The 20,678-nt window shown below is 41.0% G+C and overlaps 1 protein-coding gene across 2 annotated transcripts in view; it reads left to right on the plus strand.

Moving 5' to 3' along the window:
* Positions 1 to 20,678, plus strand: part of RNASET2 (ribonuclease T2) — a 200,511-nt gene that overhangs the window by 147,721 nt on the left and 32,112 nt on the right. For both annotated transcript variants that reach the window (XM_069769450.1, XM_069769451.1), the window contains exons 7-8: positions 5,237 to 5,350; positions 15,591 to 15,636. In XM_069769450.1, the coding sequence (XP_069625551.1) occupies positions 5,237 to 5,350; positions 15,591 to 15,636 (160 nt within the window). The remainder of the gene's footprint in view (positions 1 to 5,236; positions 5,351 to 15,590; positions 15,637 to 20,678) is intronic.

Below are 20,678 nucleotides of genomic sequence, written 5' to 3' on the forward strand. Positions count from 1 at the left end.
CTGTTCATGAAGGTGAAAACAAGCCCAGGTGGTGAATGGGTTAAGACCTATAATTTTTCTGCTGACAGTCATGTTTTTGTTTTTGTGGTATAACTTGAAGACATCTTTATTCTTTGGGTCAGTACAATTACAGTGATACCACATATATGGAGGTTTTTGTGTTTTTTTTCGTCGGTTTTACGCAAAAACTATTTTATAGAAAAAGAATTGGTTTTGCATCTCTATATTCTGCAAGCTATAGCTGTTTTCTTTCTCCGCTGAATGAGCTGTATGGCGGCTTGTTTTTTGTTTTTTGGCACCGGAGAGGACATTTTTAGGTATACCATTCTATTTACATAGTTTTTGCTACGTTTGTTATTTTACAGTATATCCTCCATTGGACTTTTACGTTTTATTTGTGTAATTACTGCCCAAATTTATTGCAATGCATTAGAGCTCTCTGTGACACTGACAGAACACCTTCTAGAACATTCTTTTATCCGAGTCTAACAGGCCACCAAAGTTGGCAGTTATTTGACCACCAGCTGCCATGACTACTATCAGCCCCCCCCCACGCCAATTGCACTTCAAGATAGGAAATACCTTGTACTTACAGTGTTAGGAAGGGGTTATAGTAAATTTTGCCAGACGGTTCCAGAGAAATAAGCCCTTTTACGTAGTGCTAATTTTTATGGTCTTCATGAGGTGAGTAAACCAAAAAGAACCTTATGTCATTCTGATATTTTATATAAGACTTATATATATCTACTATATAAAGCTGAATGTGTGTGTATGTGTGTATGTCCGGGATTGGCATCTGCACCGTCGCAGCTACAGCCACAAAATTTTGCACAGTCACACGTCTGGACCCCGAGAGCGTCATAGGCTATGTTGTGATGTGAAATTTTAACCCCGCGCGTTCCAATTCACCAAACAATTTTGCCCCTATCTACATAATGGGGAAAAAAGTGAAAGGAAAAGTGTTGGAGGCGTCGCAGCTACAGCAACAAAATTTTGCACAGTCACACGTCTGGACCCTGAGAGCGTCATAGGCTATGTTGTGAGGTGAAATTTTAACCCCGCGCGTTCCAATTCACCAAACAATTTTGCCCCTATCTACATAATGGGGAAAAAAGTGAAAGGAAAAGTGTTGGAGGCGTCGCAGCTACAGAAACAAAATTTTGCACAGTCACACGTCGGGACCCTGAGAGCGTCATAGGCTTCGTTGTGAGGTGAAATTTTAACCCCGCGCATTCCAATTCACCAAACAATTTTGCCCCTATCTACATAATGGGGAAAAAGTGAAAGGAAAAGTGTTGGAAGCGTCGCAGCTACAGCAACAAAATTTTGCACAGTCACACGTCTGGACCCCGAGAGCGTCATAGGCTATGTTGTGAGGTGAAATTTTAACCCCACGCTTTCCAATTCACCAAACAATTTTGCCCCTATCTACATAATGGGAAAAAATGAAAGGAAAAGTGTAGGAGGCAAATTGACAGCTGCCAGATGTGAACAAGGGGGACTTAAAGAATGAGAGCGATGGCGCCAAAGAGTATATACCATACAGTTGCTAAGGTGGGGCCTCGACATGGGATACTCACCACACACGAGGATATGAACACACACAAAATGCGCCACACACTACCACGTGCTTGAACACATATTACCCTCAGCACACATTTCACCACAAATACACCAACCTCGCCACATAAAAGTCAAAACACAAAAGTCGCCACTCAAAACTCGCCACGCGCAGAACTCGCCACATGCAAAAACTAGGCTCTTGCAAAACTCGCCACAAGTGCAAAATTCTCCACATGAAAAACTCGCCACACGCAAAACTTGCACACGCGGAAAAATTGCCACATGCACAAAAGTTGCAACACATGCAAAAGTTGCCTCACACAAAACTTGCACATACTCAAAAGGCACCACACATAATACTCGCAACGCGCAAAACTCGCCATGCGCAAAACCTGCTGCACACAACTTGCTACACTAACCTGTCACATGCAACTCGACACATAAAAAGTTGCTACACGCATGTTGCTACACAAAACTCATCTCACAAAAGTCGCTACATGCATGTCGCCACACGCAACTCAACACACACAACTTGACAAACGAAACTCGCCCTAAAACACACAAGTCTGGTATTATCCTTCAAAAATAAAAATCTGATTAATAAGCAGACAAACTACAACAATTGCACCATATAGGAAATACGGCAGCTGTCAGTCACATGACCTGTCTATTATGTGTATGTGTGAGCTAATATATACTGCCAGGGGGAGGGCTTCCTGTTGGCTGGGGATTTATCAGGCTGCCAATTTAGCTTACAAATACTGAGGTAAAAATACTGAGCAAATAACGTGTGAACGAGGTCTAATACAGGAGGAGATGACACACAGGTATATACTATATACAGGGGAGATGACACACAGATATATACTATATACAGGAGAGATGACACACAGGTATATACTATATAGAGGAGGAGATGACATATAGGTACATATAAATACAGGAGGAGATGACATACAGGTATATACTATATACAGGAGGAGATGACATACAGGTATATGCTATATATAGAAGCTGACATGCAGGTATATACTATATGCAGGAGGAGATGACACTCAGATATATACTGTATACAGGGGAGATGACACACAGGTATATACTATATACAGGAGGAGATGACATACAGGTATATGCTATATATAGAAGATGACATGCAGGTATATACTATATGCAGGAGAAGATGACACTCAGATATATACTATATACAGGGGAGATGACACACAGGTATATACTATATACAGGAGGAGATGACATACAGGTATATACTATATATAGAAGGAGATGACATTCAGGTATATACTATATATAGGGGAGATGACACACAGCAGGTATATACTATATACAGGGGAGATGACATACAGGTATATACTATATACAGGAGATGACATACAGATGTATACTATATATAAGGGAGATGACATACAGATGTATACTATATATAAGGGAGATGACAAACATGTATATACTGAGGTGATGAGGTGAAAATGAGAGGTGTGAGGTGAAAATGAAAAGGTGTGAGTGCAAAATGAGAGAAGTGAGGAAAAATAGTGGAGTGATCAGAAAATGACAGATGTGAGGTTGAAATGACAAGTGTTAGGGGGGAATGAGAGGAGTGAGGGAGAAAATGAGAGGTGTGAGGGAGAAAATGAGAGATGTGAGGGAGAAAATGAAAGATGTGATTGGGAAAATGAGAGGCGTGATGGGAAAATAAGAGAAGTGAGGTGCTATAACTAACCACAGATATTTACTATGCCCAGGCAACGCCGGGCTCTTCAGCTAGTATATGTATAAGGCCTAATGTATGGTATCTTGTGAGTTTTTTTATTCAATTGTTAGGGATTTCCAGGTTAGCCGCTGTGGAGTGGGGGCACCATATTCGCTGTACAGTAGGGTGCGAACTCCCGCAGTTAGGCAGGTTACTTATATCAGCAGGGAACAGTCTTAGCGAAGTACTATTTCTGCACTTTTGCCCCTGTTTACTATCATGTTATTCACCCTTTTGCACACTGTCTAAATACTGCCATCCATCAATTGCTGCCTTTTCTCCATTTTCCTGTTGTGTCTAAATGGTGGTTTATCTGATACACCAAAGTTTCAGGTGACACACAGGAGATTTAGGGACAGCCATCGAGGAGCAGGGGCGCCTATCTCGTGCTGTCTGTAGGGTGCCAACCTCCGCTGACAGGCAGTTTCAATCAGGGTACAGTGTGAGGGCTGTGTTAGTCTAGCATGGTTGTCTGTATGTTGATTGCACGTATTTTATGGTTTTAAGGTGATAAAAGTTAAGTCTTATATAAAATATCAGAATGACATAAGGTTCTTTTTGGTTTATTCAATTTTTTTTTTTTTTTTTACCTTATTTTGCCCATTTTCTTCAGTTTCTTCACAAGGTGAGTAAGTAGCAGCCTAAAGACACACCAGCTGAGAATCCTGTGAGCCAGGGCTCCTGTTAAAGACCATAAAAAATAGCACTAAATAAAAAAAAACCATCCGTACCTCTGAAACCATATGGCAGATTTTAAAACGAAACAAAAGCTGAATACTATGGTGCAGCGGAGATAAAATGAGAGCATAAACTAACTAAATAACTTTTGTATGACATTTTATTGAATAGTAATATAGTGCTATTTTCACTGTTAATGGCATTTTATTGTAAGCTACGTCCCCACGATCAGGAAGAGCAGCATTTTGGACGCAGCGTATTGGTGCTGCTTTCTACTGTACATTAGAAGCACAGTGGATGGGATTTATAGACATCCCATGCCCACTGTGCTTCTATTTACCGCTGTGTAAACTCACCCGCGCTGTGGGTTTACGAGCCGCAGGATGTCAATTTCTGCTGTGGATTTGGACCAAATGAATGTCATTACATGTATTGACTTCAAGTGCGCCAATTAGAACGGAGCGTTTTGGACACAGCAAAACTATGCTGTGTCCGAAGCGCTCCTATTCTTGATCGTGGGGACATAGCCTAAAACGTGTGTACTGCTGAAAGCACACATGCATTTTTTATGCTGTTTCAGTGGCACTTTGTGATACTAAAGCCAGAAGTGAATCCAGAAGTAAGAAGCAGAAGTCTTTTTTTAGAATACACATCTGGCTTTAGTTCAAAATTTGAGTCAATAATTTGTCGAAAAGTGTATTATGCTAGTTTTTAACTAGCTGAGGCTGTGGATACTCCCATCAGCCGATTCTGCTATCATTATTAGAAGCAGCTGGTGTAGGCTGATGGGAGAAGTAGTCCCATCAGCTTCCGCCTGCTGTTTCTGTTATCACTTGAATATAACTCTCAACATTTTCCCCTGCTCATGTTGATCACTGGCATGAATGATGAGAGCCGTCTTCAGCACCCAGCCCGGGGAACAGCGCTAACTGTATGCTGCTTCCCTGGCACCCATCCGTGTGGTACTGATGCAGCACATGGTTGCCACACGTGTTCCACAAGTATTACACACACTGACACTGACCACTCCGGTACCGGAAATATCAGGATGTATGAAATCGACTTAAGACAAACCTCTGCCAGTTATTGCTTTTAAATGGAGCAATGGTTCAAGAAGATCAACCTAACCTATTTTATACCATTAGGTCTTGCTTTGTTTTTGCCATTTTTTAGAGTGTATCTCATAAAGAAATGAGGGTTGTTATTCTCAAACTGATTTCTTCTTTATAGGAAACATGAATGGAAAAAGCATGGTACCTGTGCAGCATCTTTATCTTGTCTGGACTCCCAACACAAATATTTTAGCAAGGGTCTTGACCTGTATTCAAGCGTCGATCTTAACAGGTACTAATGTGCATCTTGGGGTAATAATTAACATTTTTTAAAATATTAATATTTGTATATTGTAGAGTGCTATGGAATATGTTGGTGCTATATAAATAGAATAATTATTATTATTATTATTATTATCAATCTATCGCTGCAAGGTTAAGACTTGGTATTACTTACAATGGATGGAATGGAAAATGCACAGCAAAAGTGTTGAGGAGCACGAAGTGAAACTTGCTTATGACTGGTTTTAATCATAGCATATTTATGAACAACTCCCAAGTTTTTCATGGCATTTTTCTTTTAGCCAAAAACATTATTGTAAATGTAATGAAATATAAGATTCCCTACTTACATTGGCTATTGGTTGTGGCATTTTTATTTTGTCATTATACCCATTGGCTTTTCTAAAGTTATTGAAAAGTGCCAGGAAAGCTACAAAAAAAAAAAAAAAATAGCAAAAACTAAGCTACAAGTATCTGAGAAGAATGAATGGTACATACTGTACATAAATAAAAACAACACAAAAATACATTTTTGGCCCCATTTTTCTGAACCACAAAAGGCCATCAAAATGGTTTTTTTGTTTGTTTTTTAAAAAGAAAAGCCTTTATACTCGCCTTTCCGGCCCCTCCACTACTCACCGCCACAGTCCAGTCCTTGTAGCATCTTCAGATCAGCACTGGAAGCGTTGAAATCCCTAGGGCCATGGACGCTAGGCCGAGGATTCAGAGTTTGCTAGGCTGGATGGTTTATGCATGCACCTGCAAAGGTCACGGTGCGTGATGTCATGGCGTGCAAAGACTCTTGGGTTTCAGCACTGCTGATGCCGAACCAAAGATGCAGTGAGGACCAGATTGGTGGTGGTGAGTAGTAGATGGGCTGGAGAGGTGAGCTGAGGTGAATATAAGGATTTTTTCTTTTTACATGTTACATTTATTATGCTCCCGATTTTGGAGAGACCCTAGAAAATAATAAAGGACATTAAAATCTCGGAGCAAAAAGTTTGCGAATAGGTGAATAAGAATTTTGCCTGATCCGCACGTCTTTACTGGACACTATAAAAAAAACTTTACAAAACAGTATAAGTGCAATGAGATTAGGGCATCAAAGGAATCAAATTGCTTATCGAGAATCTGTCGCCAGGTTTTTACTATGCAATCAGAGAGCAGTATGATGATGCGGCAGAGACCCTGATTCCAGCGATGAGTAACTTAGCGGTCCGCTTGGTGGAGCTTTGATAAAATAACGGTTTTCTCTGTTGCAGGTCTACAATTTTTTCTAAGGTCATATTCACACTTTCAGTATTTTACATCAGTATCTGTAAGCAAAAACCAGGAGTGGAACAATCAGAGGAAAAGTATAATAGAAACATATGCACCACTTCTGCATTTATCACCCACTCCTGGTTTGAACTTACAGATACTGATGTAAAATACTGACCAAATGCAGAGCATGTGATCGTAGCGTCTTGCTAAGCTTTGTGTAACCTCACCCACACCACTGATCTGCAGCTTTTTCTTCACAAATCTGCTAATCTGTGCTGGGGGAAGTGATTACACAGAGCTGGAGGACTACATGGCACAAGACAATTAGTCCTCTAGTGATATTATCCTGCTGAAAAATCAGTGATTTCATTTTTTTTTAAACGACAGCACAAATCCTACCAAGTGAAACATACCTGCAATCTGGGTCTCACATCAAGCTTCTATCAGATTACAAACCCGCTGACGTAGTCGCTTTAATTTCTAATAAACAACAAAGTGCAGGTGTACAGTACTTCTCACTGATTTCAGATCCTTAGGCTATGTGCACACGTATTCTGGTCCACTGCAGAGTTTTCCGCAGCAGATTTGATAAATCTGCAGGGCAAAAACTCTGCGTTTTTGCTGCAGATTTATTGCGGATTTACCACGGTTTTTCTGCGGTTTTCACTGCGGTTTTACAACTGCGGTTTTCCATAGGAGCAGCTGTAAAACCGCTGTGGAATCCGCAGAAAGAAGTGACATGCTGTGGAATGTAAACCGCTGCGTTTCCGCACGTTTTTTTCCACAGCATGTGCACAGTGTTTTTTGTTTCCCATAGGTTTACATTGTAATGTAAACTCATGGGAAACTGCTGCGGACCCGCTGCTGCTGACCCGCAGCTGCGGAAACGCTGAGGATCCACAGCATTTTCCGCATCATGTGCACATACCTTTAGTCTTAGCTTAGTTTACCCACCCTTTGTTTTAGAGTGGGAAAATGGCTGCTGGTTGCAGCCACTGTCCCCTGGGACGTCCTGTTTGAGTTGCAAAGCATGCATCAGGGATTCTCAAACTAAACGTTATCAAAACAAAAGTAAAAAAATATAATAACAGGAAGATGGAGTAGAGAATTTTTAACTAAACTGTATTGAGAAAGTGATTGGGATTTTAAGTTTTAGAGGAAATCTGTCAGCAGGTATTTGCTATGTAATCTGAGAACAGCATGAATGAGATGCTGAAACACTGATTTCAGCAATGCGTCACTTATTAGGCTGTGTGCTGTTTTATCAGCATAAGATTATCAGTGCCAGACTAGGTACCCACATTCATCTTGGTCCAACCACGCCCCCAGCACTGATTAGTAGTTTAGTGACCCTATACAATGTGTACAGTGTACTCGTATAGCTGCTAATGTGAGGTGTGGGTGAGGTTAGCTTTCTCAGTCCTGCTACATGACACATCTAAAAACTCTGAATGCGTCTTGACTGCTGCACCCAGTAATATACAGTACAGACCAAAAGTTGGACACACCTTCTCATTTAAAGATTTTTCTGTATTTTCATGACTATTAAAATTGTACATTCACACTGAAGGCATCAAAACTGTGAATTAACAAATGTGGAATTATATACTTAACAAAAAAGTGTGAAACAACTGAAAATATGTCTTATATTCTAGGTTCTTCAAAGTAGCCACCTTTTGCTTTGATGACTGCTTTGCACACTCTTGGCATTCTCTTGATGAGCTTCATCTGTAGCATCGCTTGGAAAACTGATTGACAGGTTGGTCACACTTGTCAAGGATAGTGCTTGATAAGTGTGACCGACTTTTTACTATTGATGCTGCCTATGCAGCATCAATAGTAAAAGATAGAATGTTAAAAATAATTAGACATTTTTTTTTTATTCTCACCTTCCGACGGCCTCAGCGGCGCTCCCGGCGGCTTCCGTTCCCACGGATGCATTGCGCGAATGACCTTTGTGACGTCACGGTCACGTGACCGCGATGTCATCCCAGGTCCTTCGCGCAATGCATTTCTGGGAACAGAAGCCGCTGCGTGCACCGCTGAGAGGCGGGAGGACTCCGGGGGCCATCAGAAGGTAAATATATCACTATTTTTTATTTTAATTCTTTTTTTCTTTTTTTTTTTTTTAACAGAAATATGGTTCCCAAGGGCCCGGAGGAGAGTCTCCTCTCCTCCAAACCCGGGAACAGCCGCACTTGAAGCGCTCACTTTACGCATGGTGGGCATAGCCACATGCATAAAGTGAGCGTTTCAATGCAATCCTATGGCTACGGAAAAATATGCAGCATTAGCACAGCATTTTCGAATCCCATTGTATTCAATGGGCTGTGTTGTGCATGCGTTTTCGCCACGATTTTGCAGCGAAAAAACATGGCAAAAATGCATACAATCCGCAACGTGTGCACATAGCTTTAGACTCTGCTCTCTTTTATCCTGCACTCTATGCTTAGCCCTTACATCGGGGTTTCCATAGAAATTTCTGAAATATGTGATCAGACGGAACACCAGGCGGAAGATTTCCTATAATGAGGCAGTTTGAGGCACTGTGGATGCTGTCTGGTATATGATCCACCAGTAACCGTCTTTTAGGAGTGCATAAAAGTAGCATCGGCCACAGTTTTGTCAACTTCTGAAAAGACACCGCTGACTAGAGGTCAGGTGGAGTCCAGAGTAACTCTGCTGCCTCATTATACTGAATGGATCACTCAGGGGTTTCATCTAAATCACGTCACTTGAAGACTTAGATGGAAACCCTGATGTAAGTGCTCAGTGTAGCGTGCTGGATAAATGTGATCCCAAAAGTTATGTAACATTTTCCTAACAAAAACTTCTTCAAATCAGTCCACAAAAAAGCAAGTTCCACTGAGGTATGTCATCTGAATGTAAGTCCGCAAGGACAGGGTCCTCTCCCCTCTGTACCAGTCTGTCACTGTAAACCTGCTTACTGTAATCGATATCTATAACCCTGTATGTAACCCATTTCTCATGTACAGCACCATGGAATTAATGGTGCTATATAAATTAATAATAATAATAATAATAATAATAATAATCTGTCAATGGAAATAAGGGGCTTCCACGTTAATGTTAGTACAAAGGCTCTGGAAAGGTAAAATGGCTCCTCGCCCCCAAAAGAAACCCAGCGAATTCTGCGCTTCCAAAATCCAAATACCCTTTCTTTTCTGAGCCCTGGTGTGCCTAAACCACATTTAGTGTCAACATGTTTGGCATTTTTGTAACTTAAGAGTGCATGTCTCCTGAAACATGAGCTGGACACTACACTGTACTGGTCACTACAATGGCAGTTTTCAATTTTCATTCCAACATCCAAAGCGGTTTGTTTCTGGAAAACACCCATGGAGTCAAAATCATTACTTCACCTGTAGTTAAATTCCCAAAGGGGTACAATTTTCAAAATGGGTTCACATGAAGGGGGGATTCTGCTCTTCTAACACTTAGGGTCTCTGTATATGGAATCCGCAAACTATTGTAGGAAAATCTGCGCTCCAGGAGGCAAATAGCGCACTATCCCAGTCTTGCCATATGGTTAAGCAGTACTGTACAGCCACATATTGGGTATTTCTACATTCAGCAGAAATTGTTTAACACATTTGGTGCTATTTTTCCCCATGTGAAAATGTAAAATCTTGGGCCAAAACTAAATTTTTGCAGTAAAAATGTATATAATTTTTTTTCTTCAATGATATAAAATTCTTTGACGCACCTGTGGTGTCAATATGATCAACATACCCCTAGATAAATTAATTGAGGTGTAGCTCGTAAAATAGGATTACTTATGGGGTGTTCTGATGTTTTGGCACCCTCAAACCATTCCACCAAAACCTGAACTCCAATATGGTGCTTCTTCTATTCTGAGCTTTGCATTGTGCCTCAAAAGTCGTTTTTGACCACTTAGAGGGTATCTGTGTAGTCAGGAGTTGCACAACAAATTTGAGGTCCACTTTCTCCTGCTATCCTTGTGAAAATGGAAAAAAAATTGACTAAAACAACATTTTTGTGGGAAAAAAAATATATATTTTTTTCATTTTCACAGATCAACGTTGTAAAATTCTGTGAAGCACCTGTGGGTTCAAGGTGCTCACCACACATCTAGATAAATTCCTTGGGAGGTCTAGTTTCCAAAATGGGGTCACTTGTGGGGGTTAAGACTGTTCAGGCACATCCAGGGGCTCCCCAAATGCGACATGACGCCCACATACCATTCCTTCGAAGTCTGCATTCCAAAACGTCATTCCTTTTCTGAGCTTTGACGTACGCCTGGACAGTAGTTTACCCCCACATATGGGGTATCGGCTTACTCAGGATAAATTGCAAAACAAATTTTGGGTTCCATTTTTTCCTGTTACCCTTCTGAAAATGCAAAATTTGAGGCTAAAAAACATTTTTGTTTGAAAAAGTTTTTGTTTTTTTTCTTTAATTTTTACAGCTCAACATTATAAACTATCTACCACACATGTAGATAAGTTCTCCGAGGGCTCTACTTTCCAAAATGGTGCACTTGGTGATTTTGTGTGATATAACTCTCTGATTCAAGGGCATAAAAATGAATAGTTTGAAAATTGCTAAATTAAAATTTTTAACAAATTCCCGTTTGTTTTTTTTCCCCACAAATGAAAAAAAGTCATATCGAATACATTTTACCACCATTATGAAATTACAATATGTCATGAAAAAACAGTCTCAGAATCAGTAGGATTCATTGAAGCGTTAGAGTTATTACCACATAAAGTGACACTGGTCAGAATTGTTAAATTTGGCCTGGTCAGGTAGGTGAAAACAGGCTTGGGGGGGGGGGGGGGGGAAGGGAGTGAAGATGTTAAAAGAAAAAAAAAAAAAAAGGTTTATATTGTTTGTCACTTCCCATTCACAGTTTAAAATCATGAAAATAAACATTTGATGATGTATGCTGAGAAGAAAAAAATTGGAATGCCAGATTCTCTTTTTTTCACTATGCAGCATGAGCAGGCATAGAGGAGGGATGCTACTGAGCAGGTGCGTCCAACAACAGTAGAGACTACTAGAAGTAGAATGTGATGTGTATGCAAAGGCGCACTAAAGTTTAAGGGTATGTGCACACGATGCAGATTTAGTGCAGTTCTGCAGCGTTTTTTTCTGCAGCAGAAACGCTGCAGAACTGCACTGTGAGTTACAATTCAATGAAAATCAATAGAAAAAAAAAAAAGCTATGCACATGGTGCAGAAAAATCCGTGCAGAAACACTGCAGATTTCAAAGACGTGCATGTCACTTCTTTTGTGCAGTTCTGCAGCGTTTCTGCACCCATAGGCTCCCATTTTGTGGGTCAAATCCGCATAAAAACTGCAGATGTAAAAACCATCTGCAGATTTTATGCGGATTAGGGTGTCAAAACCGCAGCAGACGGAAGTGACGTCAGTGATGTGGAGGAAGTGTGTGGGCGGAGTGTAGTGAAGTTAGTGTATGGTCGATGTGAAGCGTATGTTGGAAATGGTATGTAGTGTCTGTGTGTGTGTGTGTGTGTGTGTGTGTGTCGGTCTGTGTGTGTGTGTCGGTCTGTGTGTCTGTCTTTCTGTCAGTAGTGACTCATTGTAGTCATTCGTCGGGTGGGACTACTCCCATCGAAATGTGATGATGGGAGCGTTGTCCCATCGTCAGGCGACTGACTACAATGGGTTAAAAACACAAACACACATAAAACATACATTACATACAACATATAACATGTGCCCCCACCCCACCGATCCCCCCCAAGCCACCGATCTGTCCGGTACACTGCTCCGGCTCCCCTCCGTCCTGTGCTCCGCTCCCCCCGTGCTCTTGTCCGCTCACCCCCGTGCTCCAATCACCCCCCCGTGCTCTGATCCACCCCCCCCGTGCTCCGATCCACCCCCGTGCTCCGATCCACCCCCCCGTGCCCGATCCACCCCCCCGCGCTCCAATCCACCCCCCATGCTACGATCCCCCCCCCCCCCCACCTCATCATACTTACCGTTCCTCCCGGGGTCCGTCCGTCTTCTCCCTGGGCGCCGCCATCTTCCAAAATGGCGGGCGCATGCGCAGTGCGCCCGCCGAATCTGCCAGCCGGCAGATTCGTTCCAAAGTGCATTTTGATCACTGAGATATAACCTATCTCAGTGATCAAAATAAAAAAAATAGTAAATGACCCCCCCTCTTTGTCACCCCCATAGGTAGGAACAATAAAAAAATAAAGAATTTGTTTTTTGTTTTTTCCACTAAGGTTAGAATAGGGTTAGGGCTAGGGTTAGGTCTAGGCTTAGGGTTATGGCTAGGGTTAGGGTTAGGTCTAGGGTTAGGGTTATGGCTAGGGTTAGGGTTAGGGCTAGGGTTAGGGTTAGGTCTAGGCTTAGGGTTATGGCTAGGGTTAGGTCTAGGGTTAGGGTTATGGCTTAGGGTTAGGTCTAGGGTTATGGCTAGGGTTAGGGTCAGGTCTAGGGTTAGGGCTAGGGCTTAATTTAGCTTTAAAAAACGCTTACAAAACTGCATGAAAAAACGCATAAAAAACGCACAAAAAACGAACAAAAAACACACTTCAAATCTGCACCAAAACTGCACTGTAAAAAACGCATAAAAAACGCACAAAAAACGCACCTGCAGATTCTGCCAGGAGATGCAGATTAAGGCTGGTTTCACACTTGCGTTTTTGTCTGCTGCGTTTTTTTTTTAAAAAAACGCATGCGTTTTTTTTCCCTATATTTAACATTGAAAACGCATGCGTTTTTTTGTGTATGCGTTTGGTCGCGTTTTGCAACGCATGCGTTTTTTTACTGCATGCGTTTTTTTTCTAAAATGCTACTTGTAGTATTTTTATCAGCGGTTTTTGGACCAAAAAAAAACGCATGCGTTTTCATGCGTTTTTTTTGTGTCAAAAAATGCATTGGAGTCAGTGGGGACGCATGCGTTTTTTGGTGCATGCGTTTTTTGCGTTAAAAAACGCATGCGTTTTTTTATTAAAAACACTGAAAACACACTAATATGCCACCACCCAACGTAAAGGTGATAAAGGGATCCTAACCCTACCCCTAACCCTACCCCTAACCCTAACCCCTTTATGGTTAGGGGTAGGGTTAGGGGTAGGGTTAGGATCCCTTAGGGTTAGGGTTAGGGGTAGGGTTAGGGGTAGGGTTAGGCTTAGGGGTAGGGTTAGGATCCCTTAGGGTTAGGGGTAGGGTTAGGGGTAGGGTTAGGGTTAGGATCCCTTTAGGGTTAGGGTTATGATCCCTACCCCTAACCCTACCCCTACCCCTAACCCTAACTATTTCTGTTTATAGTGGGTTTTTTACTTTTTTTTAATGATTGGCAGCTGTCACACATTTCTCAGCATGCGTTTAAAAAACGCAAACGCATGAAAAAACGCATGTAAACGCGGTAAAACGCCGCGTTTTTTACACCACATGCAAAAACGCATGCGTCAAAAAAACGCAGCGTTTGCATGCGTTTACATGCGTTTTTTCACCATGCGTTTTTTTGCGTTTTTTACCGCAAAAACGCACCCAAAAAAACGCAAATGTGAAACCAGCCTTAGTGCAGAACTGCAGCAGATTTTTCTGCACCAAATCTGCATCGTGTACACACAGCCTAAATGGATCTGCCAAGACATGTCTTTGGATCTGCTCTGTTGAGTTTTTAGCCATTCTTTTCATGGGACAACATCATCTTTAAAATGTTATATATGCCAAAAATTTGCAATTTTTTTAAATTTAATTTAATTTGTCTCTACTTTACATTAATCAGTGTGAAACAAAACCGGTTTGTAGCTGTTCTGAAGTTAGAACTCCGGGCCTGCAGTTATCGGGGCATGCTGAGAATTGTAGTGTAATAATAGCTAAAGTGCCAGAGGTTGCATGTGCCAGATTTAAATGGTTAAAAAAGACCTCCCTAGATACCAATTGGATAATTTAAGGCGTGCATTTTTAAAAATGGGTGATTTGGGGCAGTTTTTGAATCAAAAAGAATGTAAAGGGCAACTAAAACCACTTTAACACTAAATTGACCTGGAAGAATAGGTTTTTTAAATATTCTTGACATTTTTAGAATCACTACTAAATGTATAGGCCATCTAACATCCGGAAATAATGAAAGAATGTTTGAAAAACTATGGCAATATGAAATAGAGATATGGTGGATTTTAAATATTAGCTTTATTGTGTGGTACAAATTTCCGTCTTGTCCTGTACAAGGAAATACATTCAAATTTAAAAGACAAAAAGTTATTCAAACACCGCATTCCAAATGATTATGCAAATTGGATTTGTGTCATAAAGATGTCATTTTTTTGTTTTTCATGGATGGTATTGTGTCTCAGGGCTCTGTGGATCACTGAAATCAATGTCAAACAGCTGTGATAATTAGTTTGCCAAGAGAGCTCAATTAAAGGAAAACTTGAGACGGATGTTCCACATTATTTAAGGCTTCTTTCACACTAGCGTCGGAATCTCCCCGTCGCCATGCGTCGGGGAGAGATTCCGACGCTAGCGTTTGCTGCATTGCACAATGGGTGCAGCGGATGCATTTTTCCGCCGCATCCGCTGCCCCATTGTAAGGTGCGGGGAGGTGGGGGCGGAGTTCCGGCCGCGCATGCGCGGTCGGAAAAAGCGGTCCGTCGGGAGAAAAAAACGTTACATGTAGGGTTTTTTTCTCCCGACGGTCCGCCAAAGCACGACGCATCCGTCGCAAGACAGATGCGAAGTGTGCCAATCCGTCGCAAATGCGTCGTCAATAGAAGTCTATGGGGAAAAAACGCATCCTGCAAGCACTTTTGCAGGATGCGTTTTTTCTGCAAAACGACGCATTGTGACGGATTTAAAAAAACGCTAGCGTGAAAGTACCCTAACAGGTCACAGGTTTCAAGCAATATGGGAAAGAAAAAGGATTCCTCTTCTGCCAAAAAGCATCAAACAGTGCAATGCCTAATTTTGAAAACTTTGTATATTAATTAGCTAAGCATCCTATGTATGTTATTTTCAGTGTTCTGGAAAAGTATGGAATTACACCATCAACAAAAACTTACCAGGTAAGTGATAAAATATATTTAATTAAACACCTTTGTTATCTTATTTTTTTCAGCTTTATTTTCTCCTTAATATTAGAATATAGTCATTGCCGAAAGTGTTGGCACTAGTGATAAGTGAGAAACCTCGGATAAGGTGTTATTTTCGGCATGCTCGAAAAATATGCTCAAGTCGCTGCAGCTGCATGTCTTTCGGCAGCCACAACACATGCAGGGATTGCCTGTTTGTTAGGCAATCTCTGCATGTGTTGCGGCTATCGAACAGCCACGAGACATATATCTATCTATATATATCTCAAGCATGCCGAATTGCTCGATTAGCAATCGCGCATGCTTGAATAGCGCCTTATCCGAGCACGGTGGCTCATCACTAGTTGACACCCTAGACATTGTTCCAGAAAATGAAATATTTCTCCCAGAAAATTCTTGCAATTACACATGGTTTGTTATACACATGTTTATTTTACTTTGTGTGGAACAACACAAATTGGACATAATTTCACACTAAACCTCCCTTTGGAGCAAATAACTGTAATTGTTTCCTACAACCATTACCAAGCTTCTTACATCTCTCAACTGGAATTTTAGACCTCAATTCTTTTGCAAACTGCTCCAACAAACCCTGCTTTTCGGCACTGAATACTACATTGTGACCCAAAATCCTTTGTTAATCTTCAGTTTTCATGATGCCTTGCACACAGTCAAGGCACCCAGTTTCAGATGCAGCAAATCAACCCCAACACATCTTTGAACCTTCACTATATTTGACTGTAAGTACTGATTTCTTTTTTTTTTCCTAGGCCTCATTCCGTTTTTGGTAAATGGTACAATGATGTGCTTTACCAAAAAAACTCTATCTTGGTCTCATCTGTCCACAAGATTTTTGGCTTACTCACGTACATTTTGTCAAACTGCTTTTTTTATGTATCTGTGTTATTAGTGGGGTTCTCCTGGGTCTTCTGCAATAGAATTTAATTATATTAACATTTAGATTAATAGTTTGCGCTGACACTGGTGCGCTCTGAGCCTGCAACTTGAATTTCATTGGAACTTGATTAGTGCCGCTTATCAACCATCCAGACTATCCTGCGTTGCAATCTTTCATCTTTTCTCTGCCGTCCACGTCCCAGGAGTTTAGCTATAGTGCCATGGATTGTTACCTTCTTGATTATGCTGCTCATCATGTACAAAGGAGCATCAAGATCTCTGGTGATGGATTTGTAACCTTGAGATTGTTAATATTTTTCAACAATTTTGGTTCTCAAGTCCTCAGGTAATTCTCTTCTCCACTTTGTTCTCCGTGCTTAGTGTGGCACATGCAGACACACAATGCAAGCATTGAGTCAACTTCTCCCCTTTTTATCTGATTTTAGATGTGATTTTTATATTTCCCACACCTGTTGTATGTCACAAGTGACTTTGAATGAACATTACATGCTTAAAATAAAGTTGTTTATCCACAATTTTGGAAAGCTGCTAACAATTTTGTCCAGCCCATCTTTTGGGTTTTGTGTTAAATAATGTCCAAATTTGTCTTTTTTTCTCAGATTTTTTCTGTTGTTCCAATACACACAAAGGAAATGAACATGTGAATAACAAACATGTGTAATTGAAATAAATTTTTGGTGAAAATACTAAACTTTCTGGAATAATTTCAAGGGTGCCAACATTTTTTGCCATGACTTTTGTGAAGTCTGAGTTTAATCCATTAATTGTGTATTCTCTTTGCAGTAGATCTTGATAAGTATCTTATCCATTTTTTGGGGGAAAGGAGTGGAGTGATCAGATGCACCATGCAGGAGGAATGAAAGGAAATATTGAAATTGATAATTAACCATTAAGAGTTCACTGTATGTGAGCATTTTTGTCTGAATTCCTGAGTTCTTCCGTCTGTTTGTGAGCATACACTGCCTCCACCCTTAGGCTATGCTCACTTGCAGCATTTTTGCTGCATTTTTGTTCTACAGCCAAAACCTACTCTCTTGGTAGTAAAAACTCTTTGTTCAAAACTCTTTTTTTCAGCCTTTTCCACTCAATTTTTGTAGCATTTTTTGTGCTTTGTGTTAGGGCTAGCGGAATGCAACAAATTATAAGAGAGATGGTATAAGGTGCGTTCACAGCCCAGGGTCCACCGTGCAGAGATGGAACCTGCTGCTGAGTAATGACGGACTATATGGCGGTACAATGTGGATACACACATGGGTTAACTTCACCCTGTGTGAAGGAAGCAAACCCTGTTGCGTCACAGGGCTGCGGTACCGCACCAAGAGCGCAAGCAAGGAGTCTCAGGACTCTATCCCAAGACACAGGGTTAGAGTATGTTCAGACCACTTGTGCTTAACACCGCAACTGGGGTGTCAAAGTAAAAGAAAATATAACTTAAAGCACAAGAGTGCGTGCTGTTCCGCTTTGGCGGACGCCCCTACCACCCACACTTGGGATAGGAAAGTGCTCTATAAGCACATGGCGCCGCACTGGCGGTTACAGCAATAGACGCTGTATTGTGTGTCTTTATGTTGACAGCTTAGTCAGGCGCTAGACAGCAAGCATCCAGCTTTTGCGAACAGTCATACACAAAGGAGGGGATTTTAAAAAACGACTTGCACTCATCAACACACACACGATTCCAAATGTACACTAGCGCATGGCCGTGCGGCCATGCGAACCTTTTATAGCTGCAGCAAGAACAAGACCTTCCCAGAAGGATCAATGGGAGTCAGTCACAGAAGAAGAACACCTTCAGGACCTTCCTAAAGGACCAATGGGATTTGCTGCAGTATCTAAGCATGTGACCCTTGATCTCCAATGAGAGATCTTGCCCTGGGCATTCTCAGAAAGGGAAAAGCAGGACTTAGTCCCAAACACGTCTGCTCGCCGCTGCCCAGTACTGGCTACAATGGCAGAAGCTGGAAAGGCAGCAGTAACCAGTCATCCAGTATCAGCCTGAGCTAGATGCTGGGACTGATGTCTATGCTGAGCACTCTCCACTGCGGCTGGAGAAGAATGGGAGACCACAGCGGAGATGGGTCGAGATTCCCCCTGTGCAGCGGCTGGAACTCGACACCTAACACTTTGTCTACAGTACATGTTTAATAAAGCTAGTTTTATTCACCAAAAATGCAGCGATAAATGCCATTGCAGTTTTTCGCAGCATTTTCTCTCTCATTGCTTTCTATGGGTAAAAATGCTCTGCAAATATTAAATTAAATGAAAGAATTGACATGCTGCAGATTTTAGTAACAGGGCAGTTCTCAAATTCAGTCAGGAAAATAAAAGAAGAGTGTGCATGAGATTTCTGAAATCTGAAAGCAGTTTTTAGTTCCCATAAAAAGCTGTAAAAAGATTGCATGTGAACATAGCCGTATAGTCCTATATGATGGGGCATAATATTAATAATAAAGAAATAAAAACATCAAGAGCAGCCAAACACTGAATTGAAAAACATGGTGGAAGCTTACATAATATTTCTCGTTTTGCTATCGAATTTGTGTGTAAACCAATAAGAGGTGGAAACTGCCAGAAAGGCTTTCAGGATTTTATAATTGGCTAAAAGAGCATCCTCTGGAATTAATTCTGTCATCTTATGGAATCAGTACAAAATTTGGCTCCTTTCCTCAGGCTTATTGAGATTTTTCTCATTATAGGTACAAATTGTGACGGTGGACAATAAGCCACTTTGTAGACTACTGCTAGCTATAGAATTAGTGTAAGGGTAGGAAGGAAAGGAGGTAAAAGAAAACACTAAGCTACTAATGAATAAAAAAAAAAAAAAGTCCAGCATGGGCTAAGGAAAGACATGGTGTACAAATGTTTTCTTCACTACCTGCAAAGTGATTTTGACCCCAAAGGGATTTCATTGATAGACTGTAAGCTGCTACAGTAAACTACATTAGCAAATACTTGGCAAATGTATGCAAATATATTCCTTATTGTTGTATTATTATTATTATTATTTAGTTTTTATTATGACTGGATAATACGTAGCAGGATCGGAGGTTTCCATCAATGCATAATCTATCATAGGTATGGATAAGGGAAGCAGGCCTTCCAGATTGAATACTGCTATCGCAGATGTGAGCAATTTGCCCACCTGAAAGATCAAATTAGAGATATGCAGGAGGAAAATGCAACGATGAGGGCGATTGACAATCTTGGTCCTCAATGAGCAAGTCATTAGTTGTGTAGACATGAAGGGAGGAGAAGTAGGTTAAGAGAAGCAAGCAAGTATCTTTGTTACTGCAGTTAAGTTCCTAATAACCGGAAGAACTGCCCAGCCAGTATCTGAGAGATGGTAATGTAGGTATGGTAAGACAATTTGGGTTTCCAGGTGATTCTGAATCAGGATAAATGGATAGAATATTTTGCCTCAACCATGGTTTGCGGTCTCTCTGGTGCCACGGTTCAATAGGTAATGGAACAAGGTGACTTATTACAGGGGTGTAGGGTTAGTGATGACTTTGCTGTTGTGGTCCAGATGGTAACTAATAACAAAATATGATATAGGTTGTGAATCATCAAGAATAATTTAAAAAAAATTAAGTTGCAAGCTCAAAGGAAAGACTTTCAAAATGTTTTTTTTCTGGAATATTGACTGTTCTATATGCTAAAAGGAGAGAAAGTGGAATTAAATTAATTTCAGCTAAAGTCTTGGTACACATCAGAAGGGTTGGAGTTCCTAGACCACTGAACTGACTTTTTATTGGGGTAGAATCTATATTCAGTAGACAATTTGCTTCTGAATCGAATAGGATCTGCTGTCCTGGGAGAGAGAATTCTAGCAGGGGTGATGAACTATTTAAACTATGGATCAGTGAATAGGTTAGAGTAGGTTCATACTTTATTGGAGTGTGGAGAAGTGAACTGTGGGTAGATGATTAGAGCAGGAGATGGGGAGATGCATGTGTTACAAACACTGAGTAACCGCTTTAGTCATGGATGCCTTGCAGCTATTAATAGGACTTTCACGGACAGACCTTTCAAGGGGAACCCTGATGCTCGCCCTTTACTCTCTCTTTACAGGAATCTGGACTCACGCAGGGCCTCCC

The sequence above is a fragment of the Ranitomeya imitator genome, chromosome 5, assembly GCF_032444005.1.
Source record: "Ranitomeya imitator isolate aRanImi1 chromosome 5, aRanImi1.pri, whole genome shotgun sequence".
Taxonomy (NCBI): Eukaryota; Metazoa; Chordata; class Amphibia; order Anura; family Dendrobatidae; genus Ranitomeya; species Ranitomeya imitator.